We start from the raw sequence: 21,598 nt of genomic DNA on the forward strand, positions 1-21,598 counted from the left end.
TTGGATGCCTCTCATGTATCCCATAAAATTGGTGTTAGAGGATTAGAGGACAAGGCTCAGGCAATGAGGAGAGGGAAGTTAAGTTATAGGGCACAGCTCACAGTCATCTCCAAGAGCCATCTGGTTAGGACCCCCCGCTACTGACCCTATACTGCCTGAGCTGCCCCAGCCATGACCAACAACCTCCTAAGTATCCTCTCTTCTTTGTAACACTCCCTTGGGATTAATGTCCCAGAAGGTCAACTGATTAGTTAAACTTCAGTCATACTCTCATGTCTTAGCTGCTGGGGCTGCAGGGAGAAGGCTGATTTGTCACCTTGGGCTTCCCTCCAGTGGGAGGTGGGTCACCTTCCATCAAGCATCCCACAATGAGGCATTGGTCTCCAACAGGATTCATATCCTGGGCAGGGGAAAAATAGACTAAGTTGATTACCTGTAGGTACTATTTTTATTCACATCTTAGAGATGAGGAAACCTAGGCTCAGAGCGGCTCTGTAATTTATCCAAGGCCACACAGCTATTAAGTTGGTACTGCAAGGTTAAGTGATGAGCAAAGGCACAGGGGATGCGTATGTTCTGCCTTTTTATTAACCAGTTAGATCATTCAACAAAATATAAGTTGAGTCATTATTTTGTGCCAAGAAGTGTTCTAGATGATGCAATGTGATGGTGAGCTGTCTTCTTCTAGAGTGGTCCTTATCCTCTTGGTGCCTATAATGTAGCAGAGATGCAGACATCAACATAGAACTATGAAATAAAGTATACTATTACCAATTTGTTAAGTAAGATTAAGAACAAAAATACAGAATACAATAAGAGAACCTACATTGGATGTTGGTTCATTAAGTTCTCTGAGAAAGGAGATTTTATCTGTATAGGAGTTAGCCAGAAGAAAAACAGGAGAAATAGCGTCCCAGATAATTCCTTGTACTCAGAAACCTGGGGGAGGAGGGAGCTTGATGTGTTCAACATGACTGCATTCTTGTCTATGTGTTTTATAAATGATTTTAACTAGAGCCAATTTGCTGACTTGACAAGTTAAACTTGTCATAAATACAAAGCCAGAGTAAACATGTGTAATTAAATGAAGACTGGGATTATGGATCATTGATTATTTCATGGCATGATGCATTCCTAAATTCTGAGTTTTAAAAAAATTAATAATTAAAAATCCCCTGAAATAAGTAACACAATCTCTCTGAATGACAAGGAAAGCCGTATGTCTGCAATGTCCCATGAAAGGCCTCTAAACTCTGGCCTCAGTGAAATCAATCACTCTCCTGAAGTTGTCCTCAAATGTGCAGGTTTCTTTTGATGCCAGTGTGCAGGCCAGGAATGCAAAGAAGAAAGAGGCAGACCTCTGAATGTTATGAATTTCATCTTATAAATAAAAGATTATTTCACACAACCCTCTGATGTGATGACACAGGGAGAAGCAACTGCCTTGGAGATGGTCACTTGCTATTCCCAATGTCGACAGCTTGAACTTCTGCATGTCTTTAAGAAATGCAAGCACTATGCATATAATGGGTCCCAAAAAAATCCACCTCCTGTGAGCCAAGTTGGAAGGGCAGGAAGCAAGTATGTGTTAACTTTACAGAAATAACATGTTTATATAAGAAAGTGATTCTGCAGCCTAGTCCAAACACACTGCCGCTCTGGAGATGAGCAATCCTTAGGAAGTTTCAAGTCCATTGTTAGCATATGAGTCAGGTTAGCCTTGGTTATGCTAATGTGACAAAGAGCTCCCATAGCGAAGTGGCTGGAAACAACAGTATCAATTTCCTGCTCATGCTTCATGTTCATTGTGTGTAGAAAGTCTTTATTCATTGTGGTCTTTTAAGAACCAGACTGAGGGCTCCCATGAAGACATGCTTCCACCATAGCCAAGGGAGAGATTGTGCCCTGGTTTTTAAGACTTCCTCCTTGAGGTGTCTCTTAGCCAAGCAAGCGACATGGTTATTCTTAACTTCAAAGTGGGTGGAAAGTGCAGCTCCACCTACTGTACCTGGCAAGAGAGGAGAACTGGAATATTCATGAATCAACCTGATGAGAAGCCCAGAGCAAATGAAGATAAGATATCTGTCTAGGCCTAGACAGACATTGTAGGGCCTCAAGAGTATCACCAAGAGTCACAATGAAGCCTTTGCTCTGTCCTCCACTGTGTTCTGTGTATCACCCAGGATCCAGGCCAGAAAACAGAAATTAAGTACTTCAGCTCTAGAGGAAATTGATTAGTGATACAGTGTTGGAAGAACTGAAAGAGGAAAAGGGAGGAGAAGGTTGGAAGATATAAATGAACAAGTGATTCCCAGAGGCCACAAAGCTAATGCCCCTGGGATGGAGTCCCTGAGCCCACCACTGCCCTGCATTGTTGGAGATGCTGTCACAGTTGGTTCTGGATGTGCCACTGAAATGCCACCATACCAGGGGCTGAAACTGTCACCAGCAATGTTGACACAGCTGCACAGCTTCCATTGGCAGAACTTGAATGGTGTCTGCAGATTAGATAGCAGTGTCATTTCATTTCTTGGTGCTAATGGTTCCTTTGTGGTTATGTAGGACAATTTACCCATATTTTAAAAATACACACTGAAGTGTTAGTGGGCAACAGAACATCATTTTGGCAAATTACTCTCAAAAGATTCAACTGAAAAAAATCCTTTGTATTTTCTTAGTTGCAACTTATTTGTAAGTTTGAGATTATTCCATTTTTTCCAATTTAGAAGTCGAGCATAGGACCACTAGTGGGTCACCTGAACAATAAACATATTCTTTTCTCCCCCATGTAAAGTGACAGGCCCAGCTCTTCTGAAAGTCAGTCCATTGCCCAAGCCAACATGAGTCCTCTTTCCTTGCCTGCTGGTCTCTTGACACAAGGATCCTGAACTGACTGGGCAAGAGCCATAGCTTGAAATCTAATGGGACTCTTACTGTGTCTCCACATGGAAATATGGAAACATTTGCCCTCTGAGAACCAGGACCTCTAGAATTGCAAAACCTAAAGTTGAAAGCACACATCATCCTTGGGTGATTGATTGGGACATTCATTGGGTTCTCTGTGGTGATGCGAGGTAACACCTCATTCTCTTCCACCCCCTTGTTTCCTAGACCCATATATCACACTTGGAAACATAGCACCACGTAACAGTTACTGATTAAGGCAGAGACTCTCAGTAATAATGATGCTTCTCTTACCATTGCATTTTTTATTTTTTTAAATAAAAAAATAATTGCATGTAGTTTACATGCAATAAAATTCAGCAGTTTAAGTGTAGAATTGAGTGTTATCATGGCGCAGAATTGTATTACCTCAAAAGGTTCCCTCATATCACTTTTCATTCTGTGCACTCCTGCAAACCTGGGCCATGGCAACCATTAATCTGATCTCCGTCCCTAGAGTTTAGCTTCTCCTAGAATTTCACAAAAACAGAATCATACAGTATGCCATCTTTCACATTTGGCTTATTTGACTTTGCATACTGCTTTGAGATTCAGCCATATTGTTGTGTATATCACACAATATGTGATATGCTCCTTTTTACTCCGTGATAGTATTCTGTGACATGCATTTGCCACAATTTATTTATAATAACCCTGAAATTAGGTAGCACAATTCCTTCAGCTTTGTCATAAGTTTTCAAAACTGTCTTGGATGTTCTAGGTCACTGCATTTGCAAATACAGTTTAAAATCAGCTTGTCAATTTCTATAAAAATGCCTGCTGGGATTTTTATTGGGATTGCATTGAAGATATAGGTCAATTTGGAGCAAGGAAACATCCTGATAGTATTGATTTCCCTATTCCATGAGTATGGTATCTCTCTACATTTATTTGGTCTTTGATCATTTTCAATAATGTTGGTTTGGTTTTTTTCGGTTTACTGTATAGACTTCTTCAGTGTATTTTGTTAAATTTATCCCCAATATTTCCTGTTTTTGATGCTCTTGTAAATGGTATTGTTTAAATTTTAATTTCCAATCAATCACTGCTAGTACATAGAAATATGTGAATTCTGTGTATTGATTACGGACCTGCCAGCTTGCTAAAATCATTTAACAGTTCTAGTAATTTTACATAAATTCTTAGGAATTTTTCTATGTAGACAACATGTAGTATGTGGATAAAGTCAACTTTAATTTTGCCTTTTCAATCTGTATGCTTTTATTTCTTTTCCTTGCCTTGTGGCATTGTGTAGGATCTCAATATGACCTTGAACAGAAGTGACAAAAGTGAACATTCTTGCCTTGTTTCAGATCTTAGGGGGAAAGCATGCAATCTTTTGACACTACGTACAATGTTGGCTGTAGGCTTTTTAATGATGTACTTTATCTTGTTGATAAAATTTATTTATATGCCTTGTTTTCCAAGAACTTATCAAAAATGAACGCTGAATTTTGTCAAATGTCTTTCCTGTATCTGTTGAGATGATCTTATGGTGATTCCCTTTCGGTCTGTGGATATGGTCAATTACTTTGGTTAGTTTTCAAATGTTAAATCAATCCTTATTATCATTAGATTATACCGACATATTTATGATGTATTATTATTTAAATTAGGCAAGATTTGTTCTATAAATATTTTTTATAGATATTCGCATCTCTGATAATGAGATATATTAATCTACTTTTGATATTATGGTCATATGACCTCATAAATTGAGTTGGGAAGTATTCCATCTTTTTTTTTCCTGAAAGGGTTTATGTACAATTGGTACTATTTCTTCCCTAAGTGTATGATAGACTTTACCAATGAAGTTATCTGGGCCTGGAGGGTTTCATTTGTTTGTTTGCTGGAACATTTTTAATTAGAATTCAATTACTTTATGGATATAGTGCTATTTGGGTTATTCATTTCTTCTTAAGTTTGCTAGTTCATGTCTTTAATGAATATGTCTATTTCATCTACACTAACATATTCATTTCTGTGAAATAAAGTGATCCATAATATTTGCTTATTATCCTCTCAGTGCTAACAGAATCTGTAGTGATGGCCCTCTCTTTTAGCTGACTTTGGTAAGTTTTGTCTTCCCAACTTTACTCTGATCAGTCTGATTATAGTTCATTAATTTTATTGACTTTTTCAAATAACACAGTTCTGATTTATTCATTTTTCTTTACTGGTTTTCTGTTTTCTATTTCATTGATTTATTATTTTATTTTTAATATTTTTTCCTTCATCTTGGAGAGGTTTAATTTATTCTTCTTTCTTACTTTCTTTTCTTTCTTTCTTTCTCTCTCTCTCTTTCTTTCTTTCTTTCTTTCTTTCTTTCTTTCTTTCTTTCTTTCTTTCTTTCTTTCATTCTGTCACCTAAGCTAGAGTGCAGTGGCACAATATTGCCTCACTGCAGCCTCTGCCTCCTGGGTTCAAGTGATTCTCATCTCAGCCTCCCAAGTAACTAGGATCACAGGCATGCACCACCATGCCCGGCTAATTTTTTTACTTTTAGTAGAAACAGGGTTTCACCATGTTGTTCAGGCTGGTTTTGAACACTCGACCTCAAGTGATCCACCCACCTCGGCCTCCCAAAGTGCTGGGATTACAGGTGTGAGCCACCAAGCCTGGCCTGATTTTTAGTTGTGAAGGAAGAACACATGTTTATGCTTTCAGCCCTCTTAAGTTTATTTAGTGGATTTCCTTTACAGCCCAGAATATAATCTATCTTGATAAATATTTGTACTTGAAAATAATATGTTGTCTGCTGTATTGGATGAGTGTGCTATAAAAGTCAATTACAGCAAGTTGTATGATAGTGGTAGCAGGCTGAATAACAGCCCATAACCATATCCAGGTCCTAATCCCTGAAACCTATGAGTGTTCCCTTATATAATATCAGGAACTTTGAAGGCGTGGTTAAATTAAGGACTTTGACATAAGGAGATTATCTTGGATTATCTGAGCCCTAAATGTAATCATAGGAATCCTTGTAAGAGTCAGGAACAGAGAGACTGGCAAACAGAAGGAAAAGGCTATATGAAGACAGCAGAGAGAGATGTGAAGATGATACCCTGCTAGTCTTGAAGATGGAGAAAGGAATCCTGAGCCAAGGAATGCAAAGAATGCAGCTTTAGAAAGTGGAAAAGGCAAGGAAATGAATGCTCACTAGAGCCTCCGCGGGAGGTGGTCCTGCTAACACCTTGCTCTCAACCTAGTGAAACTCATTTCAGAATTCTGACCTCCAGAAATCTAAGAGAATAATTTTTAAAAACGATTTATTTGGAAATTGTTATAGATTCAAAGGAAATTGGAAAGATAGTACAAAGAGATCCTTTGTACACTTCCCCAGCTTCCCCCAGTGGTTATGTCTTGTATAATGTAATATAATAGCAATTGTGTAATACAATACAATACGATATACAATACGTCTTATATAATACAGTACAATAGCAAAACCAGGAAATTGGCCTGCGTATAGTTTTATTTCTGTGTCATTTTACCTCATGTGTAGATTCACATAACCACCACCACCACATCCAAGATACGGAACTATGAGGCCAGTCTAGGCAACATAGCAAGACTCTTATCTCTACAAAAATAAATAAATAAATAAAAATTTAAAAGTAGCTGGGTATGGTGGCACATGCCTGTAAGTCCCAGCTATCCTGGAGACTGAAGCAGGAGGATGGCTCGAATCCAGGAATCCAAGGCTACATTGAGTGATGTTCCTACTACCACACTCTAGCCTGAGTAAAAGAGCAAGACCCTGTCTCAAAAAATAAAAATAAAGAAGATTTAAAAAAAATTATTCCATGAATCACCACAAAGATCTCCTTATGCTGCCCTCATGGTCACATCCATCTGCTTCTTCCTACCCTCCCACACCCCACACCATCCCTAACCCCAGCAGTCACTAACCTGTTGACCATCTCTTGGCCAATTGATTTTTTTAATACTTCATTCTTTAGGGCAGTTTTAGGTTCACAGACAAAATTGAAATGAGGATACAGAGAGTTCCCATATATTCCCTGCCCCACACATGTATAGCCTCCTCCCTTATCAACATCCCCCACCAGAGTGGCATACTTGTGACAGCTGATGAAACTAATTTGCTATGTTTTAAATGGCCAAGTTTGTAGTGATTTGTTATAGCAGCCATGGGAAACTAGCACAATAATGTTGTTCAAATCATCTACATCCTGACTCATATTTATTTCATCACTGAGGGAGAAATGTAGATGTTTCCAACTATAACTTTAGATGTGGGTTCTTTTCTTCCTTCCAGTTCTATCAGTTCTTGCTTTATGTATTTTGTACCTTTGTTATTTGTACCCCTGTTAACACATTTTAGACTATCATTTCTCTTGATGAATTTCTCCTTTCCTTATTGTAAAATGTAGATTTTTGTCTCCGGTAATATTACTTGTCTTGATATTTACTTTGACTGTCATTAAGATAGCCATTCAAACTTTCTTTTGATTAGTGTTTTCATGAGATATTATTTTCATCCTTTTCCTTTTAATTTCTGGTTTTATATCTAAAATGGGTTTCTTATAGACAGCCTATAGTTATATCTTGCTTTTATATCCAGTCTGACAGTCTCTGACATTTAATTTTAGCATTTAGGCCATTTTTATTTCATGTAATTATCAACATGGATATATTGAAAATGACCACTTTGCTGTCTATTTTCTATCTGTCCTATCTCCTCTCTATTCCTTTCAGATTAAATGAGTTTTGTTAATAATTTCATTTTATTTTCACTATTGGCTTGTTAGCTATACTTTTCTGTGTTTTTTTTTATAGTTGCTCTAGGATTTACAACATATGCATTGAACTTCTCACAATCTACATTCAAATAACATTATCTTACCTTATGTACTACGTAAGAACCCAACAACAGTCTACTTACATTAAATCCTTCTGTTCTTTGGGCCATTCTTTTCATACATTTTACTTCTCCATATGTTATACATCCTTCAATGTATTATTGTTAGTTTTGCTTTAAGCCATCAATTATATTTTAAAGAAATAAAAATAAGAAAAAAGTTTACATATGTTTACCTATTTATCATTTGCAATACTCTTTATTTCTTTGTTTAGATCAACTCTGTATCTGGAACTATTTTTCTTTTGCTTGAAAATCTTCTTTTAAGATTTCTTGAATTCCTGCTCTGCTGATTATAAATTCTATCATCTTGTTTCTCTGGAAAAAAAAGTTTTTAACTTTAATTTTTGAAAAATTACTTTTACTCTTAATTTTTTCTAATTATTTTAACTTTATTGTAATGGTTTTAAATGATTTTCACAATTCCATTGTTTTCTGGCTTGCATAGTTTCTGATAAGAAGTCTGATGTCATCCTTAACATAATTCCCCTGTGTGCAATGTTTTATTTTTCCGGCTACTGGTAAGATTTTCTCCTTATCTCTGGTTTTTTAGAAATTTAATAACATATCTTGACATGGCTTTGTTTGGTTTTATTTTCTTCTTACTTTTTGTTTTCTTTCTTGGTTGCTTAGAGCTCACTGGGTTTCTGGAATTTGTAGGTTTAAAGTTTTTCTTAAATTTGTAAATTGCTTTGTCATTATTTTTTTAAATACTTTTTATTCTCCCTCCCTGCCTAAACTGCTTGATATTTTTCATTGGCCGGTGATGCTCTGCTCACCATTTTTCAGCTTTTTAATTCTCTGTGTGTTTCGGTTTAGATAGTTTCTATTGCTGTGTTCTCAACTTTACTGTTTTTTAATACCAGCAGGATGTAGCATTAATCCCATCCAATATATAATGAATTTCATATATTGAATTTTTATCTCTAGAGTTCAGTTTTGATTTTTTTAATATCTCCTATTTCTACAGCATGTTCATATTTACCTCTACCTTCATGGATATATGCAGTATATTTGTAATATCTTTTAAGTCTCTCTTTGTTTTTTGCCTGCCAGTTAGCTTTATATTATCTCCTGGATATCATCCATTTTAAATTGTTGGTTTCTGGATTTTATTCTATTTTTCTAAAAACTGTTGAATTTTTTCATTTATAAAATTACAATTAGTTGTATCCTTTTGAAGCTATCTTTAAAGCTGTATTAGAGTAAGTCCATAACAGTCATTAATCTAGGGCTGAAATATAGCCCCAGTATTAAAGTGGGGCCCTTATGAAGATCTGTCTGATGCTTCATGTATTAAGAGGTCTTTCAGTCTCATTAGTGGGTATATTAACTAGTCCAAGTCCTGTGTGAGCTACAAAAATTGTAGTATCTACTCTTTTTATTGGCGATTGTTTTGATTTTGGCCATAGATAATTGCCTTTCATGTATGTACAGATCAGTATTCACTCAGTGACTCAGGGGAACCCCTCTGCAAATCTCTGAAACTCTTACTTTGTCTCTGTAATTCCATCATTTCTTATATTTTGCACTTGCACATTCTAGCCTCCTTGACCTTCCTGAAGTTCAATATATGTCTCCTAAAGTTGTTAGGACTGCCAGGCTCTCGTTGGTTTTTCCTCCCTGCCCTGCAGTCTGGGAACTGCCTCCAGACCATGTGCTGAGGCAATCATAGAGCTCACTTCATTTGTCTCCCTTCTTTCTGGGATCTCATTCCTACCCTGCCTGTGGTCCAGTGTCTGTAAACCATGGTTTTATGTATTTTGTCTGTTCTTATAGTTATTAAAGTGGAAGGGTAAATGCAGTCCCTTGTTACTTTATCTGGGCTGGAAGTGGAAGTTCTTTGAGCATTCTATATTAATAGAGTAAACAGGGTGTCCTATGGGCATTCCTCAAAACATAGTCAGTTTGTGGGTTTTCTGGACTTAGGCTGTATATTCACTTGTGACCACTTTTCTAAGATCTCTCCCTTCACCATCTATCATGGAAGTTCTGGGATTCCTATTTCACTTAATAGAAAAAGCAATCACTTCCAAAGTCCCAAGTCAGCCTGGCTTTATGTTTGCATTATCTTCCAGAGTTCTTGCCAGGATATTAAATTTTGTCTAAGGGGAAAGAGTTCCTGGGAAAGTATAAGATCAGCAGGGAGACACTCCCAGGAAAGAAAATAGGTAGGCGACTGTGTCTGATCTCTTTTTGAACATATTTATAACTGGACCTCCTGATAAGTACATTTTCCAGAAGAGTCCTCATCTATTGAAGGATTTTGGCTTAACATAAACAAACCTAGAAGCTATGGATTTATGGTGCATAGCTCCTTGAAAAATGTCACATAAGCCATGCAACTATCTATCTGGGTATAAAATGGAGATATTTCCTAACATCCAATGCCTCCTGTTGTGTGAGATAACCCTCACCTCACTCAGAGGCCTCACCTACTACCCTGGCCAGCACCATATGGAAATGTGACCTAAGGAGACTCATTTGACCTAGCAGACCCTTCCCTGGTTTGCACAGGCCACAGGACCCACCAAAAGGTATTTTCTTGATCTTGTTGCTCCTCTTTGTGCACACATTGCCTCTATTGTCTTGGCAAGCTCAGCATGTCATCATGACTTCAATAGGATTTGGCCCTTGATATTTGCCTCATTTCCAGAAGTAGAAGATGCTGAGGCCTCAGCCCATCATCTGGGGAGCCCTGGAACTGGGTTGATTCTCCTGATTCTTACCAAACTGAACTCAAGAGGTTCGACCTTGTACCCACATCAGTCAGGCACTGACTGTGCTTCTCTTTAAGGCAAATGGTTCACTGTGGTCACAGGTGATAGCCAATGAAAAGTGCAGCCATGAGCCAGCAGCAACAGATATTCCCAGCAGCACTTCAGTTGTCTTGGTACGGCACCAAAGTATCCACAACATTATTCCATTTGATTTTTTAAAATTCTAGTTAAGAATCACTAACTTGTATAAACCAAATTGGTCATGACCTGGAGATGAAAAAATACTGACCTGGCTCATGCTTAGGGATTTAGCACCTGGCCCTGGGCTTAGCACACAGTAGGTGACAGAATAATCCTTTAATCCCTACTTCTGCTGATGGAAACATCTCTCTCGTAGCTCCGGCCAAAAACATCAGGTCATGCTTAACACATCTTTTTCTGTGACATCTCACATTCTTTCCTTCACCTTGTCCAGTTGATGCCACCTTCAAGATGCAATATATTCAGAGTCTGGACCTTCTTTCCCTTCTCTGCTGCTGCCCTGTAAATCGGATCACCCCACTCTGGCTTCTTTGCTTCAAACTCTCTAATCGTTCTCCATTTTATTCTGAGTAAAGGATAAGGCTTTACAATGGCCTCAGGTTCTGATGGGTTTTCTCAGCGCTCTCCCTTATCCCGTCTCCCACTTTTCTGCCCTAGCTCCCTGCTACAGCAACACTGCCCTTCATTGTTGAATCCCCTGAGTGTGGTTCAGCCCTGGGGCATTTGCAGCAGCTGCTCCCCTGCTGGAAAGCACTTCCTTCGAATGTCTGCTCAGCTCAGTCCTTCACCTTCTTCAAGTCATTGCCCAAATAACTATCTCCCAAGAAGACCGATACTGAATACCATTCTGTTAAAATTGCCACCTGTCTCCCAGCCCCCCATCACCTCTTCCAAATACTCTCACACTGCTTTTTCAACAACACTGTTCCCATCTTAGACTAAACAATTTACTTATTTATGTCTATTTTCTTATTTTCTGTCTCTTCTACTAGGCTATCAGTCTCATGAGTGCAAAGAGTTCTATTTGTTTTCTTTTGTGGCACTGAGTTTGTTCCAGTGCCTAGAACATGGCCTGGCCCACAGAAAGTGCCCAATAATTATTGGCTGGATCCATCGATGACTGACTTCGAGTCTAGGTGGCTGAGCTTTAAGTTCCCCTTTCTCCAAATGTTATTCCCAGTTTTAAAAAATCTCCTGGTTCTGCTCCATGTACTGAGTGTCATATTCTTGAGCCCTACAATATGAACTTACAAAATAGTTTATTTTCAAAAGCTGTTAACTCATTTATCTGATTACTAAATTCAAATCTGATTTAAAATTATAAATTCTTCTGGCTTATATAAATGACAAAAATGAATTCACGAAACTATCCTTTCTCATAGGAGTTTAATCTCCAAGGCTTCTGCTAGCACTGAAAACAGTCTGTGATTCTAAGAGTCAATTCACTCCCCATGACCATATCCAAATATTTTAACACCAATTCCACAGCCTGCACAGTTGGCCAGCCCAGCTGGTCTGCAGAATCTGGGGGAGGCTCATGGCAGGCTGACGTCAATTGGCAGAGCCCAGTCTGGAAGGAGCTCCCAGTCAGCCTACTCCCACACGCTCCTCTCTCTTCCATCCAGTGTTATCAACTCACTTTTCCTTCTCAGTATTCATCTTCTACAGTTTTCTCCATAAAGAAATCTGTGGCCTTTACAGAGTCTTTGGTCATGTTATTCTCAACCTATAACCATACCAACAGAAAATACAGGAATTAAGAGTGCCTTATTCTAATTGATACTTTTAGTTATATTTTTATTTCTCAATATATTAATGTTAATTTCTGTAAATGTCTGAATGGACTCTGTTATGGTTTTACATTTCTTTATCCAAAAGGAAGATGAAGATGTTTGCACAGAAGAGCTGCCCAAGCAGTAAAAAGCAATTGATTACAGACATGGTGACGATTGATTTACCAGTTCTCTTTACTTGCATGCCAAGGTCTGTGAATTAATCTTTTGTTTTGCAGTTTGTGTGTGAAGACAAATCATTACCTCAGTTAGGCTCATTAAACAGGACACCTCTTTGCCGCTATAGTGTGCAAGTAAATCAAATAGAAAAATTCCATAACAAAACTAGTGGTATTTTTGTATACAGTTGGGTGGAAAAAACAAAATGAGTACAATTCATGATATAAATAGAAAATGTTTTCTGAAAATAAAACATCTCATTTATGCTAGCATTTACTGTAATCTGAAATTTCTCCTGTTTTGTTGGCCACCTAATGTAATGATAGGATATGAGAGCCATTCTACGTCTCCAAAAATAGAAGCAGAAAAAGGAAGAGCAAAAAGCCACATTGCTGACCAGGCCAAGTTCTGAGTCTTTATGTTCTCAGCCTTTCTGTGCTGCTAAAGTATGGAATATTCCACCTGTAGGAATTATTTTGCCCATATTCTAAATGACAATTTGACACCTTTCAATTTCTCCTTCAATTTCCTCATATTCCCTCATGCTCACTCTATTCTTGGAATTTGACAGATATTTACTAATTTTTAACTTGGGTATACAATTAATATCTTCCCTAACTTCTCCTGTTGTCTTCTCTCCTGTAAATACAGCAGGTGATTAGGAGCTCACCCTGAACCTCGCCTCCCCTCTGTGCTTATTCAGCCCCGTTTTGTTCTCAGCCTGCAAGGACACTCACATCAAACCTTCATTTCTTTGAAGTCTCTGACTTAAATCAGCCTCTCTCTCGTTCCTCCCTTCTGCATTCCTTTAAAAAAAATACTGACCTCAATTCTCTCACATTTATTCACTCCCAAGTTATATCTGGTTGAAAAAGGAACTGGAGCACATACAATTCTTGGAGCATTAATTTGAATGGTATTTATTAGGCTCACAGTGTGCCGAGTAGTCAGCCAGGCCCCTCTGTTATCATCTCAAACCTGATGAATGCACCTTCTGTTTCTAATTCCCCCCACTCACTCTTGAGCTCTAGAAATTCTGACTCACTGAAACGTTTTTCACAGAAACAACTCCACAGCTTCCAGCAGCTCCTCTTCATCCAAATCCTGCCTGCACATCACCACGTGGCTCTGTCAGAAAATGTGTCTGTCAGTGGAAGTTTATACACAGCCACATTTTCCCATTAATTTTCATTTTCTTTTTTTCTTTCTTTCTTCCTTTCTTTTTTTTTTTTTTTTTTTCTTTTTGAGAGCAGTTGCTCTATCGGCCAGGCTGGAGTGCAGTGACATGATCTCGCCTCACTGTAGCCTCCACCTCCTGGGCTCAAGTGATTCTCCTTTCAGCCTCTCCAGTAACTGGGATTACAGGCACCTGCCACCACACCCGGTAAATATTTGTGTTTTTAGGAGAGACGAGGTTTCACCATGTTGGGCAGGCTGGTCTCAAATTCCTCAACTCAAATGATCCACCCGCCTCAGCCTCCCAGAGTGTTGGGATTGCAGGCGTGAGCCACCGTGCCTGGGCTAATTTCCATTTTCATTTCAAACATGCACTCCTATGGAAAGAAAAATTACATGAAGGTATAGTAAAAATCACTCTAAATTTAGTAACAATCATAAAATTTACCTCTTAGTACATTTGATATTTTAAAATTTACAATTCTTGTCTATGAATGGAAACCGTGTCTATATAGGGTGGATGTTTGTATGACTGGGTGTATCCATGAGGTCAGAATACTAATTGATGGAACAATACTGTGTGGAAGGTGGTCTCTAGTGGAATGCCACAGAGTTTCCAATATAGTCTTAGAAATGAGTGTTGAAACATAATGGTCTGCTGGTCACATTCATTCAAGACAGAAAACTCTGATAGACAGTAAAAATGTAGGTTGAATTAAAAACAAGCAAACAACAACAAAAACCCAAGCTTCAGCAGTCTGAAATCATGGTCTAAGTCCAATACCACTACTTAACAGTGCTTTATAACTGAAGGGTTTTGTAATTTAGAGACTTTGAAATTTTCCAGGAATTTCTAGCATCATCCACTGAGCAAAAACCTAAGTGAGTCTGCTCTTGGACCACATTAAAAGAAGTTCAAGAAGCAAGGGAGATGTTAATCCCAATGTACTCACCCAGAACTGTGGCAGGGTCTGTAGGCTTACTGTGGGAGGGCACTGGCCAACTCACATAGGTCCAGGTGTGAGCAAACAGGGTGAGGGAAAGGTTAAAGAAACTGGTGATGTTCAGCTTAATGCTGTCTTCAAATAATTAAGGATTTTAATATAGTAAAAGGAAAAGACTTTTATCTCCAGTGTCAGTACAACCTGATGCTGGAATCGCCACACCGTCTTCCACAATGGTTGAAATAATTTATATTCCTGCCAACAGTGTAAAAGTGTTCCTATTTCTCCACAGCCTCACCAGCATCTGTTGTTTCTTGACTTTTTAATAATCACCATTCTGATTGGTGTGAGATGGTATTGCATTGTGGTTTGGATTTCCATTTCTCTAATGATCAGTGTTGTTGAACTTTTTTTTATATGTTTGTTGGCCTCATAAACATCTTCTTTTGAGAAGTGTGTGTTCATGTCCTTTGCCCAGTTTTTAATGGTGTTGTTTGTTTTATTCTTGTAAATTTGTTTAAGCTTCTTATAGATTCTGGATATTAGACCTTTGTCAGATGGATAGATTGCAAACATTTTCTCCCATTCTGTAGGTTGTCTCTTCACTCTGATGATAGTTTCTTTTGTTGTGCAGAAGCTCTATAGTTTAATTAGATCCCAGTTGTCAATTTTTGCTTTTGTTGAAGTTGCTTTTGATATTTTCACCATGATATCTTTGTCCGTGCTGGTATTGCCTAGATTTTCTTCTAGGGTTTGTATAGGTTTGGGTTTTACACTTAAGTCTTTAATCCATCTTGAGTTAATTTTTGTATAAGGTATGAGAAAGGGGTTCTGTTTCAATTTTCTGCATATGGCTAGCCAGTTCTCCCAGCGCTATTTATTAAATAGAGAATCCTTTCCCCATTGCTTGTTTTTGTCAGATTTGTCAAAGATCAGATGGTTGTAGATGTGTGGTCTTATTTCTGAGTTCTTTATACTGTTCCATTGGTCTATGTGTCTGTTTTTGTACCAGTACAATGCTGGTTTGGTTACTGTAGCCTTGTGGTATAGTTTGAAGTCAGGTAGTGTGATGCCTCCAGATTTGTTCTTTTTGCTTACAGTGTCTTGGCTATATGGGCTTTTTTGGTTCCATATGAATTGCAAAGTAGTTTTTTCTAATTATATGAAGAATGTCAATGGTAATTTAATGGGACTATCATTGAATCTATAAATTTCTTTGGGCAGTGTGGCCATTTTCATGATATTGATTCTTCCTGTCCATGAGCACAGAATGTTTTTCCATTTGTTTGTGAGCTCTCTAATTTCCTTGAGCAGTGGTTTGTAGTTCTCTTTGAAGAGGTCCTTCGCTTCCCTTGTTATCTGTATTCCTAGTTATTTTAGTCTCTTTATAGCAATTGTGAATGGGAGTTCATTCATGATTTGGCTCTCTGCTTGTCTGTTGTTGGTGTACAGGAATGCTTGCAATTTTTGCACACTGATTCTGTATCCTGAGACTTTGCTGAAGTTGCTGATCAGCTCAAGAAGCTTTTTTGCTGACATGATGGGGTTTTTCTAGATATAGGATCATGTCATCTGCAAACAGAGACAGTTTGACTTCTTCTCTTCCTATTCAAATACTCTTTATTTCTTTTTCTTGCCTGATTGCACTGGCCAGAACTTCCAATACTATGTTGAACAGGAGTGGTGAAACAGGGCATCCTTGTCTTGTGCTGGTTTTCAAGGGGGACATTCACATTTCAAACATGAGAAATAGGAAAGAAGAAAAGAGTAACAGGTTGTAAGCATGTTCAAAATCCATTAGGGCAAACAATACTATATCTCAAGGCTTGAGAATAATCTTTCTTTGATTCTATGTCCTGCTGTCTGGACACAGTGATGGTGGGGAGGTTTGGGATTGGGCCCCAGCACTTTAGATAGCCTTATTCTAACAACTTTGTTGGGCTCAGTCCACCCTGCAGCTCTCACAGGTTGGAGTCTTGTGTCTTTCACTCTCCTACACTGGTGTTTCACAATGGTAGCTCTACAGGTCTAGAGTCTCAGGGGTGGCCCTGACCCCACAGCTCCACTACGCATTGTCCTAGTGAGCACTCTCTGTGGCAGCTTAGGCCCCACAGTTCCTCTGGTCGTTGCTCTAGTGGGGGCTCTCTGTGGTTGTTCCATCCCTGTGACATCTCTGTCTGGTCCCCAAGGCTGTTTGCGACATTCTTTGAATCTAGCTGGTGGAAGCCATGCTGCCACAGCTCATGCATTCCATGAATCTGCAGAACTAGCACCATGTGGCCATGGCCAAGGTTTACTGGTGCAAGCTCTGCAGCTGTGGCCCAAGCCACATCTGGGCCTGCTTTACCAACAGCTTGAATTGCTAAAGAACACTGTTCCTGAATGCCAAAAGTAGAGACTTAAGGTGACCTTCGGTTGGGAACTTCAAGTTCCTGAAGGCACTCTAAGCCTCTCTTTTGCCATTTCACTTGCCCCAGGTTTTGGCACTCTGGACCTGGGATAAGAGGGTCAGTACTGGTGGTCTCTGAAGTACTTTTGGGGTCATTTTTCCATTGTCCTGATGAATAGCCTTGGCTTCATTCTGTTCATACTAATCTCCTTATCAAATGGCCACTTGGCCACAGCCTTGATTTCCTCACCTGAAAATGCTCTTTCATTCTCTATTAGGATCAAGCTGAGAATCCTTCAGATCTCTAAATTCTGTTTCCCTTTTAATTATAAATTCCATCTTTAAATCATTTCTTTCTTCTCATATTTTCCTTTACACACTTAAAGGAAGCCATGCACTATTTTGAGTATTTTACTGATTAGATATTTCTTCTGCCAGACATCCAAATTCATCACCCTCTACTTCTGCCTTTCATGAAGTCCTAGGACATGACCAGAATTCAACCAAGTTCTTTGCCACTTTATAACAAGGATGGCCTTTTCTCTAATTTTCAATGCCTTGTTCTTTATTTCCATCTGAGACTTCATCAGAATTGCCTTTACCATTCATATTTCTACCAACATTCTGATCACATCTACTTAGAGATTATCTAAGTAATCTCTAGGAAGTTTCAGACTTTCCCTACAGCTCTCATCTTTTAAGCCCTCACCAGAATCATTCTTAATTCTCATTTTCAGCAATATAGTCTTTTTCTAATCTGCTGCTCAAAATTCTTCCAGCCTCTGCCCATTATCCAGTTCCAAAGCTGCTTCCACATTTTCAAGTGTTTGTTATAAAAACAGTTCCACTCTCTATACCAATTTCTGTCTTAGTCCACTCTGTGCTGCTGTAACAGAATACCTGGGACTGGGTAATTTATAATGAACAGAAATTTATTGGCTCACAGATTTGGAGACTGGTAAGTCCAATATCAAGATGCTAGCAAGGGCCTTCTTGCTGTTTCATCACCTGGGGGAATGCAAGATGGCAAGGGAGATCAAAAGGGGGCTGAACTTCTCATTCTTTTATAAAAACAACAATTCCACCAATTAGTGGGGAGCCTTCATGGTCTAGTAATGTCTTAAAGGTTTCACGTCTTAATAGTGTTACAAATAGTCTTGTCTTAAAGGTTCCACATCTTAACACTGTTACAAAGGCAACTGAATTTTAACAAGAGTTTTGAAAGGAACAAACATTTACATGACAGCAACTTCTATCATTGCCTCCTTGGTCAGTTGAAGGAAATCCTATCTATGCTAGATACTGAGGGTTTTGGATATTACGAACATCTTCCTTCTGATCTGTCAACTTTGACTGTAACACCATTATAATGTAATAAATTCATCAATGTTTTTGCCTAAAGATTGTGTTTTTGAGATTTGATGTAAGAAATTTGTCCCCAGCTCTATGTCACAAAGATAATCCTTCGTATAGTTTGGATATTTGTCCCCACCCAAATCTCATGCTGAATTATAACCTCCAATGCTGGGGGTGGGGGCTGGCAGGACGTGGTCAGGTCATGGGGGGCAGGCCCTTGTGGCTTGGTGCTGTCTTCGTGATGGGGAGTTCTAGTGAGATCTGGTCATGTAAAAACATGTGGCACCTCCCCCCACTGTCTCTCTCACTTGCTTCTGCTTTTGCCATGTGATGTGCCTGCTCCCTCTTTACCTTCTGCCATGATTGTAAGCTTCCTGAGGCCTCCCTAGAAGCTGAGCAGATGCCAGCACCAAGCTTCCTGGACAGCCTACAGAACTGTGAGCCAATAAAACCTCTTTTCTTTATAAATTTCCCAGTCTCAAGTTTCTTGATAGCAATGCAAGAACAGCCTAACATAATCCCCTACATTATCTTTTATGAACTTTAGAGTTTAATCTTGCACATTTATGTATTTAATCCAGTTGAAGTCCACCTTTGAGTATGGTGTTAAGTAGAAATTCTCTCATATTTTTCTCCATGTAGTAAGCCAATTTTCGAAACACCATCTACTGAATAATCTACTTTTGTTGATTTGGGTTGCCAGGTTTATTATATACAAAATGCCTATATAAATACATGAATCTGTCTCTTAACATAATATATTGTTCCAATGGATTATTTATCTGCTCTTGGTAAAATACAAATTCTTTAAAATCTTAACACTATAATATGTCTTCATAGACTGGTAGGGCAGGTCTCATCTATTTGTGCTTCTATTTCAAATTGTACTTACTTTTATGTGGACCTGTAAGCTTTCATACAAATATTATGGTAACATATTTTCCTTCCTCAAAAAAATTCAACTGGAATTTTTATTGAAATTGCCTTGAATTCGTACTTTGATTTGGGGAAAACCAGCATCTTCATAATACAAATATGTCCCACCTGAGAGCATGGGTTGTCTCTCCATTGAACTTTCTGTGTCACTCATTAATTTTTTTTTCAGCTCTTTCCTCCTCCGATTCAGCAGACAGCCGCCGCATCTTCTCTCACATCGCCAGCCACATCCCTGAGACACCATGGTGAAGGCGAAGGTCAGAGTCAGTGGATTTGGTCGTATTGGGCGCCTGGTCAGCAGGGCTATTTTAACTCTGGTAAAGTGGATATTATCACCATCAGTGACCCCTTCATTGATCTCAAGTACATGGTCTACATATTCCAGTATGATTCCACCCATGGCAAATTCCATGGCACCATCAAGGCTGAGAACGGGAAGCTTGTCATCAATGGAAATCCCATCACCATCTTCCAGGAGCGAGATCCCTCCAAAATCAAATGGGGCACTGCTGGTGCTGAGTACATCGTGGAGCCCACCAGCACCTTTACCACCATGGAGAAGACTGGGGCTCACTTGCAGGGAGGAGCCAAAAGGGTCATCATCTCTGCCCCCTCTGCTGATGCCTCCATGTTCATAATGGGCGTGAACAATAAGAAGTATGACAACAGCCTCAAGATCATCAGCAATGCCTCCTGTACCACCAACTGCTTAGCGCCCCGGGCCAAGGTCCTCCATGACAACTTTGGTATCGTGGAAGGACTCATGACCACAGTCCACGCCATCACCGCCACCCAGAAGACTGTGGATGGCCCCTCCAGGAAACTGTGGCATGACGGTGGTGGGACTCTCCAGAACATCATCCCTGCCTCTACTGGCACTGCCAAGGCTGTGGGCAAGGTCATCCCTGAGCTGAACGGGAAGCTCACTGGCATGGCCTTCTGTGTCCCCACTGCCAATGTGTCAGTCGTGGACCTGACCTACCATCTGGAAAAACCTACCAAATATGATGGCATCAAGAAGGTGGTGAAGGAGGCATCAGAGGGCTCCCTCTAGGGCATCCTGGGCTACAACACCGAGCCCCAGGTTGTCTCCTTCGACTTCAACAGCGACACCCATTCTTCCACCTTTATTGTTGGGGCTGGCATTGCCCTCAACAACCACTGTGCCAAGCTCATTTCCTGGTATGAGAATGAATTTGGCTACAGCAACAGGGTGGTGGACGTCATGGCCCACAAGTCCTCTAAGGAGTAAGACCCCTGAACCACCAGCCCCAGTGACAGCACAAGAGGAAAAGAGAGGCCCTCATTGCTGGGGAGTCCCTGCCACACTCAATCCCCTGCCACAATGAGAATCTCCCCTCCTCACAGTTTCCATGCAGACCCCCTGAAGAGGGAGGGGCCTAGGGAGCCCCACCTTGTCTTGTACCATCAACAAAGTCGCCTGTGCTCAGCCAAAAAAATAAATACATAAAATTTTTTTCTATAAAGTTTCTATGGATTAATGATCAATTCTTAAATATTCTAGTTTTGACTGGAATTTGGAATAATATTTTATTATTATTCCTAGTTTGTATTGTCAGTGTAGAAGATATTAAGATTTCTTAAGTTGTTCTTATCTAAAAATTTTGTTCAATTCTCTTACTAGTTCTAATAGTTGGAAGCTTTTTTGGACAGATGATTATATTATCTGCAAATAATAACAGTTTTATCTCCTTTCAAGTCTTACCTGTCCTACTTATTCTTTTTTCCTTATAGAATTGGTCACAAGCTTACATACAAATATTAATTAATAGGAGTGATGATGGGCATCTTTACATCATTTACAATTTCAGAGAAAATATTAAAAATGCCCCTAATCTGTGTAACGTTTAACATCACTTTTAGAGTAGACAACTTTAACAAGTTGAAGAAGTTCCTTTCTATTTCCAGTTAACAAGTTTTATTATACATATGTGTTGAATTGATCAAGAAGTTTTTCTGCATCAATTCAGATAATACTGCATTTTACACTCTACTTAGCTGATATAATAAATTCTGTTGATATATTTATGATGGTGTATCATCTTGCATTCATGAGTCTTATTTAATTATTGTGTCTTTTTATCATACAGTTGGATTTTCTTAACTATATCTTATTTAAGATATTTACATCTGTGTTCAAAATGAACTATGCCTATAATTGTTGGGGTGGATTGACCTTATCTACTTATAGAATGAAAAGTGGGAACAGGCACAGTGGCTCACACCTGTAATCCTAG

At 39.0% G+C, this 21,598-nt stretch overlaps 1 protein-coding gene across 1 annotated transcript in view; it reads left to right on the forward strand.

Annotated features, from left to right (window-relative positions):
* Positions 1-21,388, forward strand: part of LOC101130026 (glyceraldehyde-3-phosphate dehydrogenase-like) — a 49,303-nt gene extending 27,915 nt beyond the window's left edge. The window contains exons 2-3 of the mRNA XM_055391032.2: positions 13,602-13,923; positions 19,510-21,388. Coding sequence (XP_055247007.2) covers positions 13,602-13,923; positions 19,510-20,394 — 1,207 coding nt within the window. The 3' untranslated portion in view covers positions 20,395-21,388. The remainder of the gene's footprint in view (positions 1-13,601; positions 13,924-19,509) is intronic.
* Positions 21,389-21,598: the final 210 nt, after the last annotated feature.

The sequence above is a fragment of the Gorilla gorilla genome, chromosome 5 (genome assembly GCF_029281585.2).
Source record: "Gorilla gorilla gorilla isolate KB3781 chromosome 5, NHGRI_mGorGor1-v2.1_pri, whole genome shotgun sequence".
Classification (NCBI taxonomy): Eukaryota; Metazoa; Chordata; class Mammalia; order Primates; family Hominidae; genus Gorilla; species Gorilla gorilla.